This window comes from Chlorocebus sabaeus, chromosome 25, assembly GCF_047675955.1.
Source record: "Chlorocebus sabaeus isolate Y175 chromosome 25, mChlSab1.0.hap1, whole genome shotgun sequence".
NCBI lineage: Eukaryota > Metazoa > Chordata > Mammalia > Primates > Cercopithecidae > Chlorocebus > Chlorocebus sabaeus.
This window is the reverse complement of record NC_132928.1, coordinates 11,930,708-11,952,807: the sequence shown is the minus strand read 5'-3', so window position 1 is coordinate 11,952,807 and position 22,100 is coordinate 11,930,708. Positions and strand designations below refer to the sequence as shown.

Sequence of the window (22,100 nt, the reverse complement as noted above, 5' to 3'; positions counted from 1 at the left end):
TTCTTTTCCTTTGACATTATTTCATTAAAAGAAATATAGTCTGAAAGACCTATTGTCTCTGAATATAATATTGCACCTTAAAAAAAAATTCACTTGCAGTCACTTTAACATGTATTAAAATTAGTATTCTTTCTCTCTATTATCTGGTTCTGGAGTAACTTACTCTTGGAAGACAGGGTTTTCTTATCAATGGGTGAATGGCCAGTTCAAAATAATAAAACATGAAATTAACTCGATGTATGAATATAATATCTAATTAAAGTCAGTTTATTTTGGATATTACAAGTTAGTGCTTTACTGTAGCACAGAAAATTTATAGTACTAACATTAGAAAAAGGTTAGTACACCTGATACAATCCATTGAAATCTGATACTCTTCAATTAATTTTGTTTAAAAAGTATTGCTGTAACCAATAGTTTAATAAAATACTAATACTAATACTAACAAATTTCATTCTTAGTAATATTAGCAGTTATATACACAAAATTTCTCTAGAATCTCATGAAAACTGTGTCAGCCTTATTTGACTTTATCTTGCTTCTCTCGAGAGAAAATAAAACATATTTTTAGGCTGGGGGCGGTGGCTCATGCCTGTAATCCCAGCACTTTGGGAAGCTGAGGCGGGCAGATCACCTGAGGTCAGGAGTTTGAGACCAGCCTGGCCAACATGGTGAAACCCCATCTCTGCTAAGAATACAAATATTAGGCCGGTGTGCTGGTGGGCGCCTGTAATCCTAGCGACTCGGGAGGCTTAGGCAGGAGAAGTGCTTGAACCCAGAAGGCAGAGGTTGCAGCGAGCTGAGATCACACCATTGTACTCCAGCCTGGGCGAAAAGAGCAAAACTCCATCTCAAAAAACAAACAAACAAAAAAATATTTTAAAAAATACTGTAATTAGAATAATCCAATTTATTCCATGATGTCACTCAAATATGAACCAACTACATATTACTTTTAAAAGCTTTTTTAAAAAAATCATATAAAAACACAGAAAAAATATGGATTTAACAAGTCCTACTCAGAGTTCAAATTACCTTTTTCCCCTTCAGTTTCAAATAACTAGACTCTTCTCCAAGTCAATACCAACCAAAATCCATGCTAATGAGTCAGTAATATTATAGTCAGTTAACCTCAAGCTGCTTCACTAACATCCCTCAGTTAAAACTGCCATCGGCAGGGCACAGTGTCTCATGCCTGTAATCTCAGCACTTTGTGAAACCGAGGCAGCAGGATCACTTGAGATCAGGAGTTCAAGACCAGCTTGGCCAACAAGCTGAAACCCCATCTCTACTAAATATACAAAAATTAGCCATGCATGGTGGCAATGCCTGTAATCTCAGCTACTCAGGAGGCTGAGACAGGAGAATCGCTTGAACCGGGAGGTGGAGGCTGTAGTGAGCCAAGATCATGCCACTGTACTCCAGCCTGGGCGGCAGAGAGACTCTTGTCTCCTACTGGCTGGTCAAAACCAAAGTGATCCTAAGAGACCGTCATATGACCAATAGCTCTTTTATTTCCTTTGCCGTGGCAGTTTACACTGATGTATCAGAAGACCAATGTATTAAAACACTTTATCCTAGAGATAGTTTCTTAAATAAGACTTTCCTATTAAAGGGGAAACCTGGAAATATAGAAGTTTTCTATACAAATCAGTACTTACTAAACAACCAGTTTTAAAGTTTGAATTACACTAAATTCAATGAATGTACCACTTAACTAACTTGAGATTTTTATATTCATAATTGTAAAAGCCATTTTTCTTCATTTAGAACTCATCTGGAAATGAAATCTTCTGGGAACAGTTCATATTGGGTAATGTCTAAGATAATAATAGTTCATCAATAGTTTTATTAAGACACTCTGAATGAACAGAATACCCCAAAACAAAATTATGGCCCCAACATCTATATAAAGTTGGATTTTATGAAAGGAAATGACTCAGGCAGGTGAGTACTTTGTTTTTTCAGGTGGTATTGGATTATGCTGAGCAATATAAAATGTATGATCAATCCAAGACTTGATATGCAAGCTTTATTTAAAAATTTTAGGTCAAACATCAAGTTTGTTTGTTTCACTTCTTCTACCCAATACCCAGTAAGTAAGTGAACTATTATCCTTGTGTTCCTTATCAGCAGGCTCTAATAAATTCAGAAAAAGGCTTTCCTAAAAGTGGATGTTTAAGTGTTTTTCTTTCAAATATTTCTGGTTCAAGGAAGAAGAACCAGGAAGATGCTTTAGTCCTAATTTACTGCTTAATCTACCCTAAGAACTGGAAGTTGATTGATGGCCCATGAGCTCCTAAATGTCAGTCAGCAATATATTGATAATAAACCCAATATATAAATAAACCCAAGTTCATATTAAAAACAAAAACTGGCAGGAAGCAGTGGATCACGCCTGTAATCCCAGCACTCTGGGAGGCCAACTGAGGTGGGTGGATCACCTGAGGTCAGGCGTTCAAGCCCAGCCTGGCCAATATGGCGAAACTCCATCTCTACTAAAAATAAAAAAATTAGCTGGGCGTGGTGGTGCACACCTATAATCCCAGCTACTCTCCAACCCGGGAGGCAGAGGTTGCAGTGAGCTAAGACTGTGCCACTGCACTACAGCTTGGACAACAGAGAGAGAGAGACTCCATTTCAAAAAAAAACCTTCCGGATAGAACTAAAGGATAATTGATTATAGCGAGTAAGTAACTAGTTAAGGAAGAGGAAAGTAAATACTGTTTATCACCTAGTACTGGGTAAAACTCTCATCTTTACTTCTCTAAAACGTAGATTATCAGTTCTACAAAGTAATTTTAGCAATGCAGTGCTAAAAGTTACGTGGTGTTAAGTACATCTGCTTAATTGGCTTACAAAAATTTAAGGGAACAAATAATCATTAATGTATTAGTTTCTGTATGAATAAAAATTCAGTGTGTACAAAAACACTACTAACACACAGTACATAGTCAAGGACTATGCTGCTGAATGTTATAAACTACTCACAAACTTAAGACAAAGACAGTCTTGGACTTATACGCCTCCATTATCACGTTAGCTTTTATAAAAAGTTGGCTGGTCCTAAAAGTATGCAGCAAACAGCTGAACCAAGCAGATTAAAATTAATGCATAATAGTGCAGACTATGAAAATGAGTGACTAAACATGCAAATGGTGAGCCTTCAAGATGCCCCATCAAGGCTAAATGACTAATGACTTTATGACTAATTTCACACCATATGATCCATAAGAATTATCTTCATATTTCTGCTGCTTATGGGAATTTACATATTTCTCTCCTCAATGGGAATATTATTCATCAAAGTCCTTATCTCAACCTAGAAATCTATTAAGAGACTATGTCTTCAATTTTCTCCTTTTATATATATGTGGGGGAGTGGGTGGGCATTATCTTAGGAAATTATCAATAACCCTAACACGAAATGTTGACGCTTATGCTAGTTTAGAAATCCCTTGACTTACCTATTTAAATTATTAATCAAAAGTAAACTTTTTCTGTCTTTTTGAAAAAGGTAGGGTGGGGTAGGGAAGAATTATCTTACTCTGAAACATGTAAATGATTAATTACAACTTTACGTTAATATTAGGCAATAAATAGGAAACACCATTCTCTAGGGGAAAAAAAAAAAGGCTGGGAGAAAACTACAGAGAACATGAGCTTAGAAATCAAGGCTACGAATTTGGAAGCTAATTCCAGTTATATTCATTAGCTATAGGACTTTGGACAAATTACCTATCTTCTGATTCTGTTTATTCATCACAAAAATCAGCATAATTTCTACCTTGAAAAGATTTTTCTGAGGATGAGTGGGTACTTAATGTTCAAGAGAAGTTATTTCATGTTTTCACGACCTCTACCCACAAATAAGAGAAACTGGTCACTAAAAGATCCCAACTTATTCTGCTTTTAAGGTATAACCATACTGGGAATTTTGAGGGTATTACAGTTAAAGGCCTTCAATCTTTCTGAGGTCATGAAGCATTCTGAATGTTGGGAAAAGGAAGGATAGCAGACATATATAACTTGCTGCATACAATTTCAGTAAGTTCATGGACTCCTTGAAGACTCTATGAAACTAAAAGAAAATTTTAAATCCCAAAAAATTAATGCCATGTATCTGACTTACTTCCACCTTAAAAATATACATATGTAAATTTAAAAAGATTAAATAATCCTTCCCAGTTAAAAGTGGAAAGGAAGCAAAAGCTCCACTGACTTGTATTCAATCACAGGTGCTCCTGGCAGCTTCTACTTTGTCACCTTTGTCACCATAGGAACTTTCAGGAAGTTTTCTTTCCTCTTTACCATAGCTTGCTCAAAATCAAACCATGAATGGCTTTAAGAAGAAAAAAAAAAGTCTAACCCTAGTTTCCAAATTAGTGATTTAACAAGGCAAGCTCATTCATTAAATCTGAAGATGACTTCATGAGTCATTCAAACTTCTCCTTATACTTCAATTACTTTCAAAAGGTAAACTATTGAAAATGCTGCCTATATGAAATAGTTTAAAACAAAAAAAAAAATTTAGAATCTAATAAATAATTCATTCTAGCTCTTGTCAATATGCATATATTCAAATGTATTAGGCAAACAGTAGGTAGGAAATGAGACTTATTTAATGTTTATATTAATATATGGTAACTGTTCAATAAAAATTTACTGAACATATAACCTGAATTCCTATAACAGGAATGAGAATGAAGACAACTAAATATTAATTACAAGTAGCATACTGCTTGACACATAACAGATTTTAAAAAATAATCTGCCAGATGAGCAAACCAATGAATGACTAAATGACTGACCAAATAACAAAAGAAAAACAATGACTAAAACTTTTAGACAATCTATATTTCAAATTTTCTGCTACATTAACAAGCCAGACACTCTAGGTTTTTAGCTAAGTAAATGTGAAGTTAAGGAAAAATTATCAAAGACAATGTAAAGGCTTACAGCTTGACATAAATATGGGTGCTAAGAAGCTATATTTAATGAATTACTTGAACAAAATCATACTGTTTATTGCTTTGATTCTTAATTGTTGAAACAAAAACCTGACTCAAACCTGCTGGTATGCAACAAAGTTCAAGACAAACAAACTCCAAAAAACAAGTAATTCAAAAAAATGCACACATTTTACTATGCAGTTTTCTAGATTTCAATACAATCAAAATACCAAATAGGAATGAAAATGCAGAAACAAAAGTCCAGAGTCAATATAGTTTATTTTAATGGCTTTGTTTTTTTAAGCAAAGCCACATAACAAAGTTAAAAAAAAAATAGAATACCATAGTTGAATAAAGAAATTATCTACATTTACCCATTTGGTGCCTAAAAGTTGAAAGAGCAACCTCCACATTGGAGAAGTTGAAAGAGTCAAGATGGGAGCTAAATAAGTCAGAAAATCCAGACTGGGTAACAAATTTGGGTATCTAACTGCTAGGTTATATATTCCTTGAGATATTATATCTCATTCAGACACATAGGCAACATATAAAAGTGGTTAAGAATTTTGGGGGGGTATACTGGAATCATCTTGCAAATATGATACTTAGGCCAGTTACTTAAACCATCTTTGCTTCTGTGTCACCTTATCTAAAATGCAAAGAATGATACACCTACCTCAAAAGATTTACATAAGATGACACGTATTTGTAAAACCTGGCACCTAGTTAACTGCTTAGCAGCAGTATTCCCAGTGGGACTGGAATTTACTACTGGGATCAAATATATATTTTATACAGTAAATATCTGCTCAATTAATGAAAAAGAAAATTCCATTAGGAAATCTGGAATGACTGGATGGTCGTACAGATAGACTAGAAAATAAAGATCCAGTTTTCTGGAACATATTCATTCTAACAAAACAGGAATGACTTTAGAATTTCATTAAAAAATACTAAGTGTTACCACTCTATTATACTATGGTGCCATAAGAAATGGTGAGTTGTATGACAAGAGAGCCTTTAAAAGAGAATTGAAGGAGGTTTCTCTCAGTACCTAACCATAATTTGGAAGGTAGAAGAAGCTGAGAGAATCAATCATATTCTGATGTAGTCACCTATCCTACAAATCGATAGCACCCTAGGAAGAACAGACCAATCTACATAGGATATTTTGTCTCCCTGACTTCACCAAGATAATGAACGGTGAAACATTAAGACAGGTATCCTTGAAAGGGAACTGTGGGGTGATGGACAAATCCATTATCTTGTTTTGTGTGGTGTTTACTTAAGTATATACAATGCCAAAACTAATAAAATTAAGCATGTAAGAATTGTGCATTTCATTCTATGCTAGTTATACCATTAAAAACTGGTTCATTTAAAAAGCGCTCCCTGCTTTTCTCCCTGGAAAATGTAATAATTTACTAATAGTATAATCAAATCTAGATTAACTATAAAATTAACTAGAGGATGATGTCACCCAACTAAAAATATTTTGGATAAGGTATTCTTTTAACTTTTCAGTGACAGATGATGTAAAAGTAATTCTTTGAGATCACAGACTACTAAAATTCCTTCTGTTCTAATTTTTGCAGAATCTAGGAATGAACATGCACCGTTTAGCCACATTTCTTTCACTTGTTGGTCAAAACTTTATGTTTGAGAGGATTTTCAGTGGGAAATTGCTTGTTTGTATCACTGGTTGTCTTGTGTTACATTTGGAGGAAAAGGGCTTGGGAGAAAAATACGACAGATATTACAGTGTTCAACTAGAAATCCCAAAACCAGGATTCTAGCTCTAGGATTAAAATGTACAGGGCAACTTTGGACACAGCACTTGAATATTCTGTGCTTGTGATATTCTGCTATCACAGGGCTGTCATAGGATAAAGTGTATTAATTTGTGGAAATACTTTGAAAAGTCAAAGCAATGTGTTATTCTAACGTGGCATTGGTGACATGATACCATAGACATAGTCAAGCCCCAAACTTAATCCTGACAGTTATAGGTTCTTGGAAAATCCCCATATACATCTCCCTTGAACTTGAATAGAATGTTCAAGAGGGTGGAAACAGGTAGGTTATCCCCTCTCTCTAAAAAAGGGGGTAAGAGGGTGATGTGTTTTCCACTATTGAACTTCCATAATTCTACATTTCTGGAATGTATCTTCCAAAAGATTTGATATAATCTGGTAAATATTGAAAGAGGAGTGGGGAATAAGGCCCAGATTAAGATAGATTCTTCCTGTCCCTAGTGTTGTCAACAATCAATGAGGAGATAAATTGCTCCTGGAGTACAGGAAGCTTGACTTCTAAAATATTATTAAACAAGCAATCAGCAAACATTTACTGTATTCTTTAACAAATCTTTGGCACACACCCAAGAGCTCCCTCAAACTGCGTGCATCCCAGGAACGAGTGAGAGTAAGGCCTAGATGTCTTCAGATCATCCATCACAGCTCTCTCCCGCCTCCATTCCAGGTCCAGCAGAGTGGCCTCGGGCTATCACACCCTTCCCTGACCTCCCCTTCCCCAGGGCCGCCAGCCTCACCAGCTGTTCCCGGCTGCTGGAGCTCCGATCGGTTGGCGCCCGGCGGCCCCGAACATTAACGACACCCAGGAGCCTGGCCTCGAGGCTCAGGCCCGTGAACAGACTCCAACTACTACAGCACCGGCGACTTCCAAAGAGCAGTTCAGCATTTTGAGATGAGCTTCCGGAAGCCGACAGGAGGCGGAAACCGGATGCCCGAAGCAACCATTAGTTCTCCGCGTCTATTGCTTTCCGTTCCTATAATCCCCTCTTCCTACTAGCAATTGAGACAGAGACAAATAAATTAAACTTTTTGTGCTACACAGAGATTTCTTAATTCTCTTTTTAGTACTCTTAAAGTGGAAGTAGCGTGAGAGAAAAGAGGAGTGAACAAAAAGTCGGACCCCGGGAATGAGCTATGGTTTAGCCCAGTTACCATGGAGACCGGTAGTAACACCAGTTGTAAACCCAAGGCCGAAAGACCATGGCCACGTTAGCCCGGCTGCAAGCTAGGTCGTCGACTGTAGGAAATCAGTACTACTTTAGGAACAGGTAAGTCAGGAAGAGAAAGATCGCGTAAAGGGCAGGCGTGACATTATACCAGTTATTCCTCAGCGGGAGTTTCCAATTAACGATTTCCCTGATTCGTTAAGTAGTACCCAATTCTTCCCTTAATGGGCTGCAAACAGAATCGGGAGTTTCTGTTACCATACAACGAAATTCTAAATAGAGAGGGGCCATAGATACTCCGTGTGAGATGATTTAGAAAAACTCCCAGCATAGATAAAATTGTAAAGTGCTTTTTCTCTTCGACATCACCACTCTGTAATTTCATGAAACCTTTGTTCTCCGGGTTCAAGGTTCAATACCTGACTGGGGGTCACCTGGCTCACTAGCCCAATGAGCTCAGACTGTTTCCCATCCACCTAGGGATTTGAGCCTCCATTATTTTACAAACATCACTGAACCCAATTGTTCTATGACTCATTTCCCTTTCTAAAATTAACATATCGGCCGGGCGGGGTTGCTCACGCCTGTACTCCTAAAACTTTGGGAGGCCGGCCGAGGCGGGCGAATCACTTGAGGCCAGGAGTTCGAGACCAACCAGACCAACATGGTGGAACCCCGTCTCTACTAAAAATATAAAAATTAGCCGGGCACTGTGGCTCATGCTTGTCATCCCAGATAGTTGGGAAGCTGAGGCAGGAGAATCGCTTGAACCTGGGAAGCGGAGGTTGCAGTGACCTGACATTGTACCACTGCACTCCAGCCTGGTTGACAAATTAAGACCCTGTCTCGAAATAAAATAAAATAAGAAATAAAATGAAAGTGTCTAAACCATTCTGACACAGTAACTAGTACCAAATACTAATTAATAGACAACGAGTAAGATAACCACTAGCAGTCTTCTTCATTTCCCTACACCCAAACTTCTTGCCTAGGAAGAGTTTCATTTTAAAGAAGCATTGCCCCAGGAGTTTCTGTAACTTAAGAGAAACTACAAAAAAGTGTATTAGACTATTATGGAATACAGTGATATGACAGACCAATGGAAAATGTGTCAATGAGATAGGGTCTTGCTGAGCTGTTTTTATTCTAACGTTTATCTCACCTACCATATCATTATTTCACAATGTACCTCTCTTACAGCACTGATCACAATTCAATTTTACATTATTTTATGAGATAATATCTAACTCCCCTCTTAAACTAGTAGTAGAGACAGTGTCTCTTATTTTGCTCACCAGTATTTTTGTCTGCAATGTCTATGATAGCTCCATACAAGTAATAGTAACACAATAATTGTTGAAGACTCACATTAATGAATCTTTCAAAAAATCACTAGCCCTGGTTTAAGTAAACATTACTAACAATAGCTAAACATAGAAATTATTTATTTATTTAGAGTATGTGGCAGGTGCTGTATTTATGACATATATAAATGAAATAAGCCACATCCATCATGATGTTCACACTCTAGTATGGAATATAGGCTTTTTAAAAATAATTACAATACTAACTGGGCTTGGTGGTTCATGCCTATGATCCCAGCACTTTGGGAGGCTGAGGCGGATGGATCGCTTGAGGGCAGGAGTTCGAGACCAGTCTGGCCAACATGACAAAACCCTGTCTCTACTAAAAATACAGAAATTAGCCAGGCATGGTGGTGCATGCCTATAGTCCCAGCTACCCTGGAAGCTGAGTCAAGAGAATCCGTTGAACCCGGGAGGCAGAAGTTGTAGTGAGCCGAGATCGCACCACGCACTCCAGCCTGGGCGACAGAGCAAGACTCTGTCTCAAATAAATAAATAAATAAATAATAACAACAACAATAGAGTAACATGGATAGGAAGGGAAACAACCAGTATTTTTTGAGGACTGCATTTATGGGGGATTGCACTAGGAACTACTTCATATGATCTTTCATTTGGTTATCACAATGTTACAAGTGAATGTATAAATGATCTATTTATTAGATAATCTATATTTTTGGAGCTATAGAACAGTGTCCTAGAAAAGCCTGATGAAGTGCCAAGCAAACACAAATAATTGGCCAGGAATAGAGACTCAGGCCTGTAATCCCAGCACGTTGGGAGGCCAAGGCAGATGGATGGCTTGAGGTCAATTATGAATTATCAGAGCCAACTAATCTAACTCTAAAACCTATGCTGTTCACTATCACTAAACAAAATTTTCTTCCCATTAAGCTGATTTAATTAAATTGCAACAAACACCAAGACCCAGAGGTCCAAATGGCTTGAGAATACTGTCCCAAATCCATTAACACGTAGGGAACAGAGTTGTGGGAAACAATTTAAACTCTCCTTGGTTTCTTTCGATGTCTTCTGTTTTGGTAACAAGGTAGGGACAAAAATGCTTCTTCCTAATGACTAGCATCAGAATAATGCTTAAATTGAAAGATGACTTTGTTGAGAAAATATATTCCTAAGTGGTTAGGTTAGTATCTGAGTCCTGCAAGGCCTGGAAGTCCAACGTGGAAAAGAGAAGCTCCTCTGCCTAACAAAGAGAAAGGATCTGGAACTCCAAGAAGTGAGCAGCAAATACAGGAGGAGATTTTGAACTACAAAGAGTAGGAGGAGCATGGGTTGCCTGACTGACGTAATACTCTGGAAAGTTGCTCCCACAGGGAATGTTTGGTGTGTGTTTATGTTTTGATCTGGTCCATCAAAGAGGCTGAATATTTTGTCCTGGACATAAGGTGAGCAAAAGATAGTAGGCCATTGTTGTAACTACCCAATGGGTTCACCTTGCCCGTTGCCTAGACAGAGCCAATTTATCAAGAGGGGAATTGCAATAGAGAAAGAATAATTCACACAGAGCCAGTTGTACGGGAGACCAGAGTTTTATTGTTACTCAAATCTGTCTCCCTGAGCATTAGGGGATCAGTTTTTAAGGATGATTTGGTGGGTTAGGGTGAGGCCAGTGAGTCAGGAGTGCTGATTGGTTGGGTTGGAGATGAAATCATAGAGGGTAGAACCTGTCTTCTTGCACTGAGTCAGTTCCGGGGTGGGGGCCACAAGGTCAAAGCCAGTTTATCAATGAGCCAGTTTATCAGTCTGGGTGGTGCCAGCTGATCCAACAAATGCAGCATCTGCCAAATATCTATAGCACTGATCTTAGATTTTCCAATACTGATGTTATCCCAAGGAGCAATTTAGGGAGGGTCAGAATCTTGTAACCTCCAGCTGCGTGACTCCCAAACCATAATTTCTAATCTTTTAACTAATTTGTTATTCCTACAAAGGCAGTCTAGTCCCCAGGCAAGAAGGGGGTTTGCCTTGGGAAAGGCCTGTTATCATCTTTGTTTTAAACTATAAACTAAGTTCCTCGCAAAGCTAGTTCAGCCTATGTCCAGGAATGAACGAGGAGAGCTTGGAGGTTAGAAGCAAGATGGAGTTGGTTAGGTAAGCTCTCTTTCACTGTCTTGTTACAGTTTTGCAGTGGCAGTTCCGTTGTCACTTGACAGAGTATTGGCCTTTTTGTTGTTGTTTTAACTTTCTCTGGTATTTCTTAGCTTCATTTCTGTTCTTCCGAACTATGAGATTTTCTCTGTGACTTATTGGTCATTTATACTACACACTATACTGCACTGTGTGGTGAGAAGAGTTCAGTATATGTTTATTGATCATATTGTTCTTTTTCCCCATATTCTTATTTAAATTTCATCTAATCTGTCAAATTCTAATAGGAATAAGGTAAAATGTTCCTCTTCCACTGTGTTTCTATAGTGTGGGTGAACCCAAAGTATCTGAGACAGGCTTCAGTCAATTTAGAAAGTTTATTTTGCCAAGATTAAGGATGCACCCATGACACAGCCTCAGGAAGTCCTGATGTCATGTACCTAAGACAGTCCGGGTACAGCTTGCTTTTATGCATTTTATGGAGACATAATACATCAATCAATACATGTGAGGTTTATATTGGTTCCACAATGGGGGGGCCTTTTAGGTCTTAGGTAGGTTTAAAAATTTTCTGGCCGGGCGTGGTGGCTCACGCCTGTAATCCCAGCACTTTGGGAGGCTGAGGTGGGTGGATCACTTGAGGTCAGGAGTTCCAGATCAGCCTAGCCAACATGGCAAAACCCTATCTCTACTAAAAATACAAAAATTAGTCGGGGCTGGTGGTGCGCCCCTGTAATCCCAGCTACTCGGGAGGCTGAGGCAGGAGAATAACTTGAACCCAGGAGGCAGAGATTGCAGTGAGCCAAGGTCGCACCATTGCACTCCAGCTTGGGCAACAGAGCAAGACTGAAATTCTGATTGGCATGTAATTGAGTGAGTTATTATCAGTAGAAAGAAATGAGGAACGTCTGGGTTATGATAAGGGATTGGGGAGACCTAGGTTTTATCGTTTTATCATGCAGATGAAGTCTCCAAGTTGCAAGCTTTAAAAAGAATAGACTGAGGCCAGGTGCAGTGGCTCAGGCTTGTAATCCCAGCACTTTGGGAGGTCAAGGCGGACAGATTATGAGGTCAGGAATTGGAGACCAGCCTGGCCAACATGCTGAAACTCCGTCTCTACTAAAAATACAAAAAATAGCTGCATGTGGTGGCGGGTGCTTGTAATCCCAGCTAATCGGGAAGCTGAGGCAGGAGAATCACTTGAACCCTAGAGGTGGAGATTGCAGTAAGCCGAGACCGTGCCACTGCACTCCAGCCTGGCAACAGAACGAGACTCTGTCTCAAAAATAAATAAATAAATAAATAAATAAATAAATAAGAAAGTAACCTTTGACTTATTATTATTATTATCATTTTTAGACAGAGTCTCGCACTGTGGCCCAGGCTGGAGTGCAGTTGCGTGATCTCAGCTCACTGCACCTCTGCCTCCCAGGTTCAAGAGATTCTCCTGCTTCAGATTCCTGAGTAGGGGGGATTACAGGCACCTGCCACCACACCCAGCTAATTTTTTTTTTTCTTTTTAGCATTTTTAGTTAAGACGGGTTTTCACCATGTTGGCTAGCCTGGTCTTGAACTCCTGGGCTCAAGCCATCTGCCCACCTCGGCATCCCAAAGTGCTGGGATGACAGGCGTGAGCCACAGGGACCAGCCCCTTTGACTTGTTGTTAAGTTGGATAAAGCATTTTGCTTTTGTTTTTCCCATTTGTACTTTCTTCCTCCACTTCCATCTTTTAACTTTTTGGGGCCAGTTTTTGCTTAACAAAATTTAAATCAAATCTGCTTGTGTCAATGAAAAAGTAAATAACACTTAAAAAATTTTAAAACACGTACGTTTTCTAACAACATGTAAGCAGACATCAGCCAGATACATGTAAAATCTTTTTTAATTGGCTTAGCTGAAGGGAAAAGTATGTCGAAGAATACAGAGAAAGCTGTGGCCGAGGAAGAGGGCAAGAAGTTCTGTAGAGACATGCTATGTAGACCAACTGTCAAATGTCCACATCTCTTACTATCTGAGAAAGGGGGTTTGAGGAGTGCATGGGGATAGACAAAAAGAAATATAAATGTTATTGAATATCTACTATATGCTGAGCACTTCCTTCCCAAACATTATTTTATTTGATGTTTACAATAATCTTATGAGGTTATTTTTCTTATTCCTGGTTTACGATGAAGGAATATGAGATTTAGACTATCTATATTACTTGCCAAAGATAAAGAAGATCAAAGATCTAGTGACATTTGATCCATTTCAGTCCACATTAATACCTGGGAGCGGGGGATCTTTAGATTATTAAGTCTCTGCAGGGAAGTAAGTTCATCAAATACATAAGGCCTAACCTGCCCTTTCCAAGATCAGGTTGAGAAAAAGAAAACGGGGCTACATTACTCTGTGGTACAAGACTGGTGATTTGCACGTACTTCATTACCCTGTATCAACCTACAGTATAATGTTCCTTAAATTGGCCTGATTTCAGGATATATGATTCCTAAAAACGTAATACATTTGTTTCTGACTCTGACACAGTAAATTGACTGTGGTTCCTCACAGTCTAACAATATTCTTAGTCTAATAATTTTGTTTAGTGTCCTTGAATTTGGATGATCCTCTTAGTCCTATTAGCCTAAATAAATAGCAGCTTAGTTGAATAGAGGTGAGTCCCTTCCCCTGATTCTAATTAATTACTGAAATTTTTCTTACAGGTATACTCAATTCTGACTAGTAAAATTTAGCAAAGCTTCTTCCAAATACACAAGGAAGATTTTTGCCAAAGTGCAACAGTTCAAATCCTAACTCTGTGTTACTTTAGGTTTAAATGTAAACTTTTATACTTATATTCTTGCCTTAAACTCTTTAGATTTTAGTTTTCTCATCTGTAACAGGGATAATAATCCCTATTGGTATGTTAACTAAGAAGGTTAAATGATCATCTGGTATATTAGTAAACACCCAATAAATTCGTAATTATAATAGGAAATCACAACAGAAGGGCAAACTATAAAATACTTTATGATCGACTCAGTGAATATCAAAAAGGTAGTTCAAAAATTTTACAGCTATTCCTAAATATTTTTCTTTTTTCATTAAAAATGTAAAACTTTTTATTGCTGTATTATATACATTAAATAAAGTATATAAACTGTGTGAAGTGTACAACTCAGTAATTTTCCATAGGTATGTACCTGTCCAAACTTCAGTCAGATAAAGTTCTTCAGTGTTTTAAAATATGTTTACAAAACAAATAAAAATGTTTTAATAATAAAGAACATGTTTCTAAAACCAACAGCCAACATTAGATGTGCTGCTGGAATACAATAGAGATGGTTCCATTTAATTCAAAAACAAAACAAAACTGCACACTAAATCTGCCTATTTATCATGCCCTGGAAGACAGATCCCTGTTTGCCAACATGTTCACTGCTGGCTCATTGATGGGGAAAAAGAAAATTGAAAGTACCTTTTACTGTCTATCAGTTTATCACTGCCCAAGTAACCTGAGCAGAAAGCCCTGTATAGGTATCAACAGATGAATATCTATTAAATAGGCAGATAAGCTTCACAAGACATTTAAGGAAATGTTAGTTTGGAGGAAGGAGATTAAGCTAAGAAACCAGAACAGATGGCTACTGTGGAGTTAGAACTAATGGATGAAATAGATACAAACTTCAATAAAAATGTAATGAGAACTTTTGCAGAGATAAAACTAGAGGAAAAAAGTTACTGTAACTAATTTTTAAAAATAATAATTTTCCATTTATAAATGTAATAGATGAATTAAAAACTAGAATAGTCACTACTGAAATATAAATGTGTTAGGAAAGCAAATACAGGAAATATCCATAAACACATGTGAACAGAAATCATGAATAATAAGATTAATAATATGGAGGACATACCCAGAGGACTTGTTACGTGAATAATAGTCACTGCAGAATTCTGACTGGCATTGGGGTAGAGAAAGAACAATAATAAAGAAATACCCTAGAAGAAAACTCCTAAACTGAAAAAAAAGTATGGCTTAGAATAGAAAGGATTCTCTGAGTCCTATATAGTATTTCCTTTAACACCTACTTCTCAGATTTTATCTGGTAAACTTCCAAGAATACAGGAAAAATAATCTTATAGGATTCTATTATAGACAGAAAATAAAAATAGTTATTTGCCAAGGAAATGAATGCCCTTTCTGCTCAACATGGGAACCCAAAAGACAGAAAAACAATAATCACTAATTATTCAAGACTACAGATAAGAATTCTATCAAAGATTCATTTGGGGATGGGGATGAAAGAAAGACATTTTCAAACATGTAAAGACTCACAGTTACGTCATCTATGTACCCTACCTGATGAAATGTACTCAAGAAAGTACTTGCCATAATCAAGTGAAAATTAAATTGGAACAAAGATCTCAAGATAGAGAAAGAAGAGCAAAAGAAATAATAGAAACAACAATGAGCAATTCTACAATAATTTTCATTTAATTAAAAATTAAATAAGCATTATGTTACTGTGATTGGCCTTATATTTAATTAAGATAAATTAATCTAGAAGAAGTAAAACAAATTAAGCTAGAAGAGTCCGATTGGTACTTTAATGTCCTTTCTAGATATCTCCTTAGGCAAGTTCAAAAGTTCATTGTACATTTTCAATCTTCCAAGTGATCATAGGCAATAGTCTTACTATAATAATTGTCCCACTCTCACATAATAGAGGTTCTTTTTCCAGTTTCTAGTATCAACTTTTTCACCACTCTTCCAGCCCACACATATGGTCTTTCAATGACCTGTGCATCTTCCTCACCTTCTCGCGCATCACCCAGTCTCAAAACCAATATCAAAATGTTTCAGGTTTTTGCCGTGGCCATCAACCATTCTATCAGTTTTCTTTTATGCTTTTACAGTCAAATTAGTAAATTTATTCATCTGGCTTTAGTGATCTTAGTTGTTCTTGGAATAGTTTTTCCCAGCCTAAGATTGTATTTATTTATAATATTTTAAAAGTTTTGTTATATTTTTCCTTCAGTCTATGTGCAGTTGTGTTTATGTGCATGTATTGTGTGAGACAGCGGCCTAACTTTTTCTATAGAATACAGTTGTCTCAACACCGGCTATTAAATAGTCCATCTTTTTCTTACTAGTTTTAAATGTTGAATGATAAGTAAAAGGCATAAAAATTGCAAAGAAAGAAGTAAAATTGTCTTTATTTACTTACAGCATAATTATATGTGTAAAAAACTCTATACCACATACAACAAGAAGATTTAGAAGTAATACATGAACTTAACAAGTTCACAGGATGCAAGGGCAATATGCAGTAGTCTTTACATAACAGCAATGAACAATTATAATTTAAGACTTCAGCAATATCATTTTTAGTAGCATCAAAATACATGTCATTTGAGTCAGAACTGTCACTTTTTCTATTGGCCTCATAAAAATGCTCTCGTGTATACAAAAGTTGTGTACAAGAGTATTTTATATACAGGATTATGTACAAGGGCATTCATTAAAGCATTATTCCTAATAGGCAAAAAATAAAAATAAAAACTGTAAATAACTTGTATCTATTTGCAACTACTCTGACTAAATAAAGACAAGCATATGAGGGAAAATAAATAGCAGTTTAAAGAGTGAAACATTTTATATATAATGACATGATCAAAATCTCTAAGACAAAATGAGGTTTAAGAAAAGCCCAGATTATAGAAAACATATAATACATTTAGTGTTTTTTATGTAAAACAAATGTAAAAATACATAGAGATACAAAACTGGAATTAGATAGATCTGGAATTACACGTAATAAGGTGCTAGTAGTGGTTAAATTTTAAAAATTGAAAGAAAGGGACGTTGAAATAGAATTTTTTTTTTGTATGTTTTTCTATATTGTTTAACATTTTGTATTGAGCATTGGTTAATCAGGTACTTACTTGTGAAATAAACAGTAGATAAATAGGAGAAAGTTTGTCCTAGGACAAAAATTTCATTTTGAAAACAAAATTAAACATAGAAAACAAGTGGCCGTGGAAGATTTAACTGGTACAAAACTTGTCCTCTGACCGTGAAGGACTAGAATACTCAACGAAATATATGAACATTTTTAGGTATTAATACAGTAGGCAATGCAGGATTTGATCGCAAGGAGAGAGATAAGCAAATGAGATTAGCAAGACAATTACTGTAGCTTTCTTGGAGGCAATCTCTGAACAAAATTCAAACTCTCAATAGTTTAACATTCATGGTGTCCAGCATCTATTCGTAAATTAGTAGTAGGATAAAAATGTAGCAAACTGTGACCCACAATCAGGAGGAAAAAAACATCAATCAATAGACACAGACCCAAATAAACAAAGATGACATAATTATCAGACAAGGATTTTTAAATAGCTATTTTAAATATGCTTAAGGACTTGAAAGTAAAATATGAAGATAATTAGGAGTTAAATGGAACATTAAAAAGAAGCAAATTAAATGTTTACAGATTAAAAACACAGTATCTGAAATGTAAAAATTATTAGATGCATACACATACACATATACATTTAAATTATTGAAACAATCTCAAATTTACAGAAAAATAATAAGTATAATACAAGGGTATTTTTTCCTAAATCATATGAGAGTAAGTTGCAACCTGATGTCCCATTGTGCCCCAAATTCTTTACACACAAGGACATTCTCTATATAACCACAATTCAACCATCAAAATCAAGAAATTGACATTGGCGCATTTCTACCATCTAATCTTCTGACTCCATTCAAGCTTTGCCAAATTGCTCCAATAATGTTCTTTGTAGCAAAAGGATCCTGTTTGTCTTGTCTCTTTAGTTATCTTTAATATGGTACATTTTCCAGTTTTTCTTTGATATTCGTGACCTTGACACTTCTGAAGATTACAAATCCGTTATTTTTTAGAATTTCCCTCAATTAGGTCTGTCTGATTTTTCCCCTTGATTAGATTCAGGTTATGCACCCCTGGCAGGACTATCACATAAGTGATACTGTGATCTTCTCAATGCATCCTACCAGATGCTACATGATTTTGATTTGTCCCATGACTGATAATATTCATTTAGATCACTTGATAAAGCTGTTGTCTGCTAGGCTTCTCTACTGGAATATTCTTTTTTCCTTTGTAATTAATAATTATTTTTAAAAAGCAGATCGTTTGAAACTATGTATGTATCCTATTCCTCATCAAACTTAAAATTTATTTGTTTATTTATTTATATAAGTATAGATGTATAGTTTCCTATTTTATTCAGTGAGTTAAAATCTGTCACTCTTATTTATAGTCATGCTAATATTGTCCCAGATTTGGCTAGTGAGAGCCACTTCAGTCTTCCTTCTGTGTCCTCATTGTTCTAATGCTTTCTTGATTCCTTGCTTTTTCTTGACACACAAAAAGTTGCAGGCTGATATGGTTTGGCTCTGTGTCACCACCAGATCTCATCTCCAGTTGAAATCCCCCTAATCCTTATGTGAGGAGGGGAGGATCTAGTGGGAGGAGATTGGATCATGGGGGCGGTTTCCCCCATGCTGTTCTTGTGAAAATGAGTGAGTCCTCACCAGATCTGATGGTTTAATAAATATCTGACAGTTTCTGCTTTGCATGCTGTCTCTCACCTGCTGCCATGTAAGACATGCGTGCTTCCTCTTCCACCATGATTGTAAGTTTCCTGAGGGCTCCCAGCCATGAGGAACTGTGAGTCAATTAAACCTCCTTTATTGATAAGGAGGTTTGTTTATTTACTTACCCAGTCTCGGGTAGTATCTCTATAGCAGTGTGAACACGGATGAATAACAGAGGCTTATCTTGTACTTTTCCTGCCAACCCCTAGAACCATCCATTTCTCCAAAGAGCCTTTGTTTCTTTCAGTGGATGCACTTTGCTGTTATGTTGCTGCTCTCTGGCCCTCTCAGTGGAAAGAACAAAGGAGTATGTGTTTGTACACATCTATACACATTTTACATCTATACTTATTTCTCTATCTATTGATGAACATATATATTAAAATTCATGAGTTCACATTGTCTACTCTATTTCAGATTCAGCACAACACGTTTATTCTAGTTTTTTTCTCTTACCTTTTCTGACAGAGAGAAACGTGGCTCCCATTATCTTTAGAATATTTACTTATCTGATCAGTTCCTCTGTATGTAACCAAACTGTTGTCACCACAACTGCCTCTTCTCTTAGACCCAGTGCGGGCTCTACCTCCACATGCTGAACCATCGCCTCCCCACCAACTTGGATGTTTTCCTCATCACTCTTGGGCTCTGATTCTCTATGCTGGCTACCTTCATGTGCAGATTCTTTTTTCATCTTCCCTCTATACCCCAAAGCCAGGCCTCCTCTCCATGGAACACACTGTCCTTGCTAAACTCAGACTATGACATCTTACCCCAGGCAGCCCCCACTTGTGGATGCTCACCTTACCCCACACAGGCTCTGACACCTCAAGCTGAGCCACTGTACCTTCCTCCTCCCACACGCTTTGTAGCACAGTACCCTAATTTTCCTGCCCATTTCCAAGGCCTTTGAGACTTAATTGTTCAGGAAATGAGGTAAAGAGAAGTGAGGAGGAAGAGGAAGAAAAAGAAACTATATATATAGATAGATAGATTTTTTTTTTTTTTTTTTTGAGATGAAGTCTCACTCTGTTGCCCAGGCTGGAGTGCAATGGCACAACCTTGGCTCACTGCAAACTCTGCTTCCCAGGTTCAAGCAATTCTCCTGCCTCAGCCTCCCAAGTAGCTTGGATTATAGGCAACCACCATCATGTCTGGCTAATTTTTGTATTTTTGTAGAGACGGGGTTTCACCATGTTGGCCAGGCCGGTCTTGAGCTCCTGACCTCAGGTGATCTGCCCACCTCGGCCCCCAAAGTACTGGGATTACAGGTGTGAGCCACCACACCTGGCTAGGAAACAAAATATTTTTGAATGCACTAATATTATGGGTTCTAGTTCTAAATTATAATAACCTTGTTTTCCATGACTTCTGCACAGTATTTAACATTCGACCAACTATGGTAACTCCGGGTATATGATCTAATACTAATGCATTTGCAACCCATTATTCCTTGAGCTGTGAAATAATAATAATGTTGAGGACTATTAATGAAATATGAATCATAGATTCTAATTCTAAAATATAGTCCTATTTCTCATCATCAGGCATCTGTTACTAGGCACATGGGTGATAATCAGAACACAAAATATAGATTAAGTGTGCTGTAGTTTCTGCCTTTAATGAGCATGAAATCCTTAAGACCTAGTAGTGAAATTATATGCAAACCAATAATCATTTTACACATCAACATATCTGACAGCACAGGGCAGCTAATAATGGAATTTTATTCCTACTGTCTAAAATAGTTACAAGTTATATGATAATAGAAAAGAAAGAGTATTGAGTTTTTAATCTAGTATTTATTCATAGGTAATATACATGGGTCAGACTTAGCACAGTCTGTTGATGTGTAAAATGCATATTTTTTTGCATATTGCTGGAAAGATATTTAACTACACATTGTTTTTTTTTCCTTTTCTACTTATTGTCAGTTAATTTCTGGCCACTAATGATATACGTGAATATAGTGTTATCCAGGGTTATAGTACTTATTTCTAGTTGATGATGAAGTGACTGGAAACTTCCAGTTATTTCTTGATGTTTTATTACATTACTGGTAATACTTTTGGTCTTTCATCATTATTAATTCATTTAGTATTCATTGTGATAATACTGATCATAATAAATTTATTTCAAATTCATGTAGGTGTCATATTTTATTCACTGCTATAGGATTTTCATTGTAATTTGGAACTAATTAATATACCATTAAAATAAAGTGTTACCCACATTTTTCATTTTAAACATAAAATGTCTAGTAGTTCATGACATATTGTGTGAGTATTCAGCATCCCAGTGGTAACCCAGCATCTCTAAATTTTGTTTTTAAGCAGTTAAAAAAAGGGCAACAGAGAAACATGTATAGAAGTCGAATTTTAGTACATACATTAAAGTTTAGTAGTAAGTTAACTACTAGTTAATTTTTAGTGCCTCTTTCCTTTTAATTGCAATGTATAGTTCTTGTTAATATAATATGTGCTTGTATATATACACATTATTAATATCCCAAAAATAAATTATTTAATTTTCCACTTGACTGGTGCCATCATGAGAGATTAAAAAATGTAAACCCGAGCATACTTTGGGGGCGGAGCAAGATGGCCGAATAGGAACAGCTCCAGTCTCCAATTCCCAGCGTGAGCGACATAGAAGACCGGTGATTTCTGCATTTTCAACTGAGGTACTGGGTTCATCTCACTAGGGAGTGCCGGACAATCGGTGCTGCTGCAGCCCGACCAGCGAGAGCTGAAGCAGGGCGAGGCATCGCCTCACCTGGGAAGTGCAAGGGGAAAGGGAATCCCTTTTCCTAGCCAGGGGAACTGAGACACACAACACCTGGACAATCAGGTAACTCCCACCCCAATACTGCGCTTTAAGCAAACAGGCACACCAGGAAATTGTATCCCACACCTGGCCGGGAGGGTCCCACGCCCCCGGAGCCTCCCTCATTGCTAGCACAGCAGTCTACGATCTAACCTCAAGGCAGCAGCGAGGCTGGGGGAGAGGCGCCCGCCATTGCTGAGGCTTAAGTAGGTAAACAAAGCCACTGGGAAGCTCCAAC

The 22,100-nt window shown here is 37.0% G+C and overlaps 2 protein-coding genes across 4 annotated transcripts in view; one reads left to right on the top strand and one right to left on the bottom strand.

Moving 5' to 3' along the window:
* GPATCH2 (G-patch domain containing 2) overlaps positions 1 to 7,678 on the bottom strand; it is a 203,924-nt gene extending 196,246 nt beyond the window's left edge. For 2 of the 3 annotated variants that reach the window (XM_007988422.3, XM_037985559.2), the window contains exon 1: positions 7,504 to 7,678. In XM_007988422.3, the coding sequence (XP_007986613.3) occupies positions 7,504 to 7,559 (56 nt within the window). In that variant the 5' untranslated portion in view covers positions 7,560 to 7,678. The remainder of the gene's footprint in view (positions 1 to 7,503) is intronic. The other variant, XR_012091188.1, reaches the window with a different exon arrangement.
* A 206-nt stretch (positions 7,679 to 7,884) lies between these two features.
* The window catches only part of SPATA17 (spermatogenesis associated 17), a 239,005-nt gene continuing 224,789 nt past the window's right edge, over positions 7,885 to 22,100 (top strand). Inside the window, exon 1 of the mRNA XM_007988425.3 lies at positions 7,885 to 8,034. Coding sequence (XP_007986616.3) covers positions 7,967 to 8,034 — 68 coding nt within the window. The 5' untranslated portion in view covers positions 7,885 to 7,966. The remainder of the gene's footprint in view (positions 8,035 to 22,100) is intronic.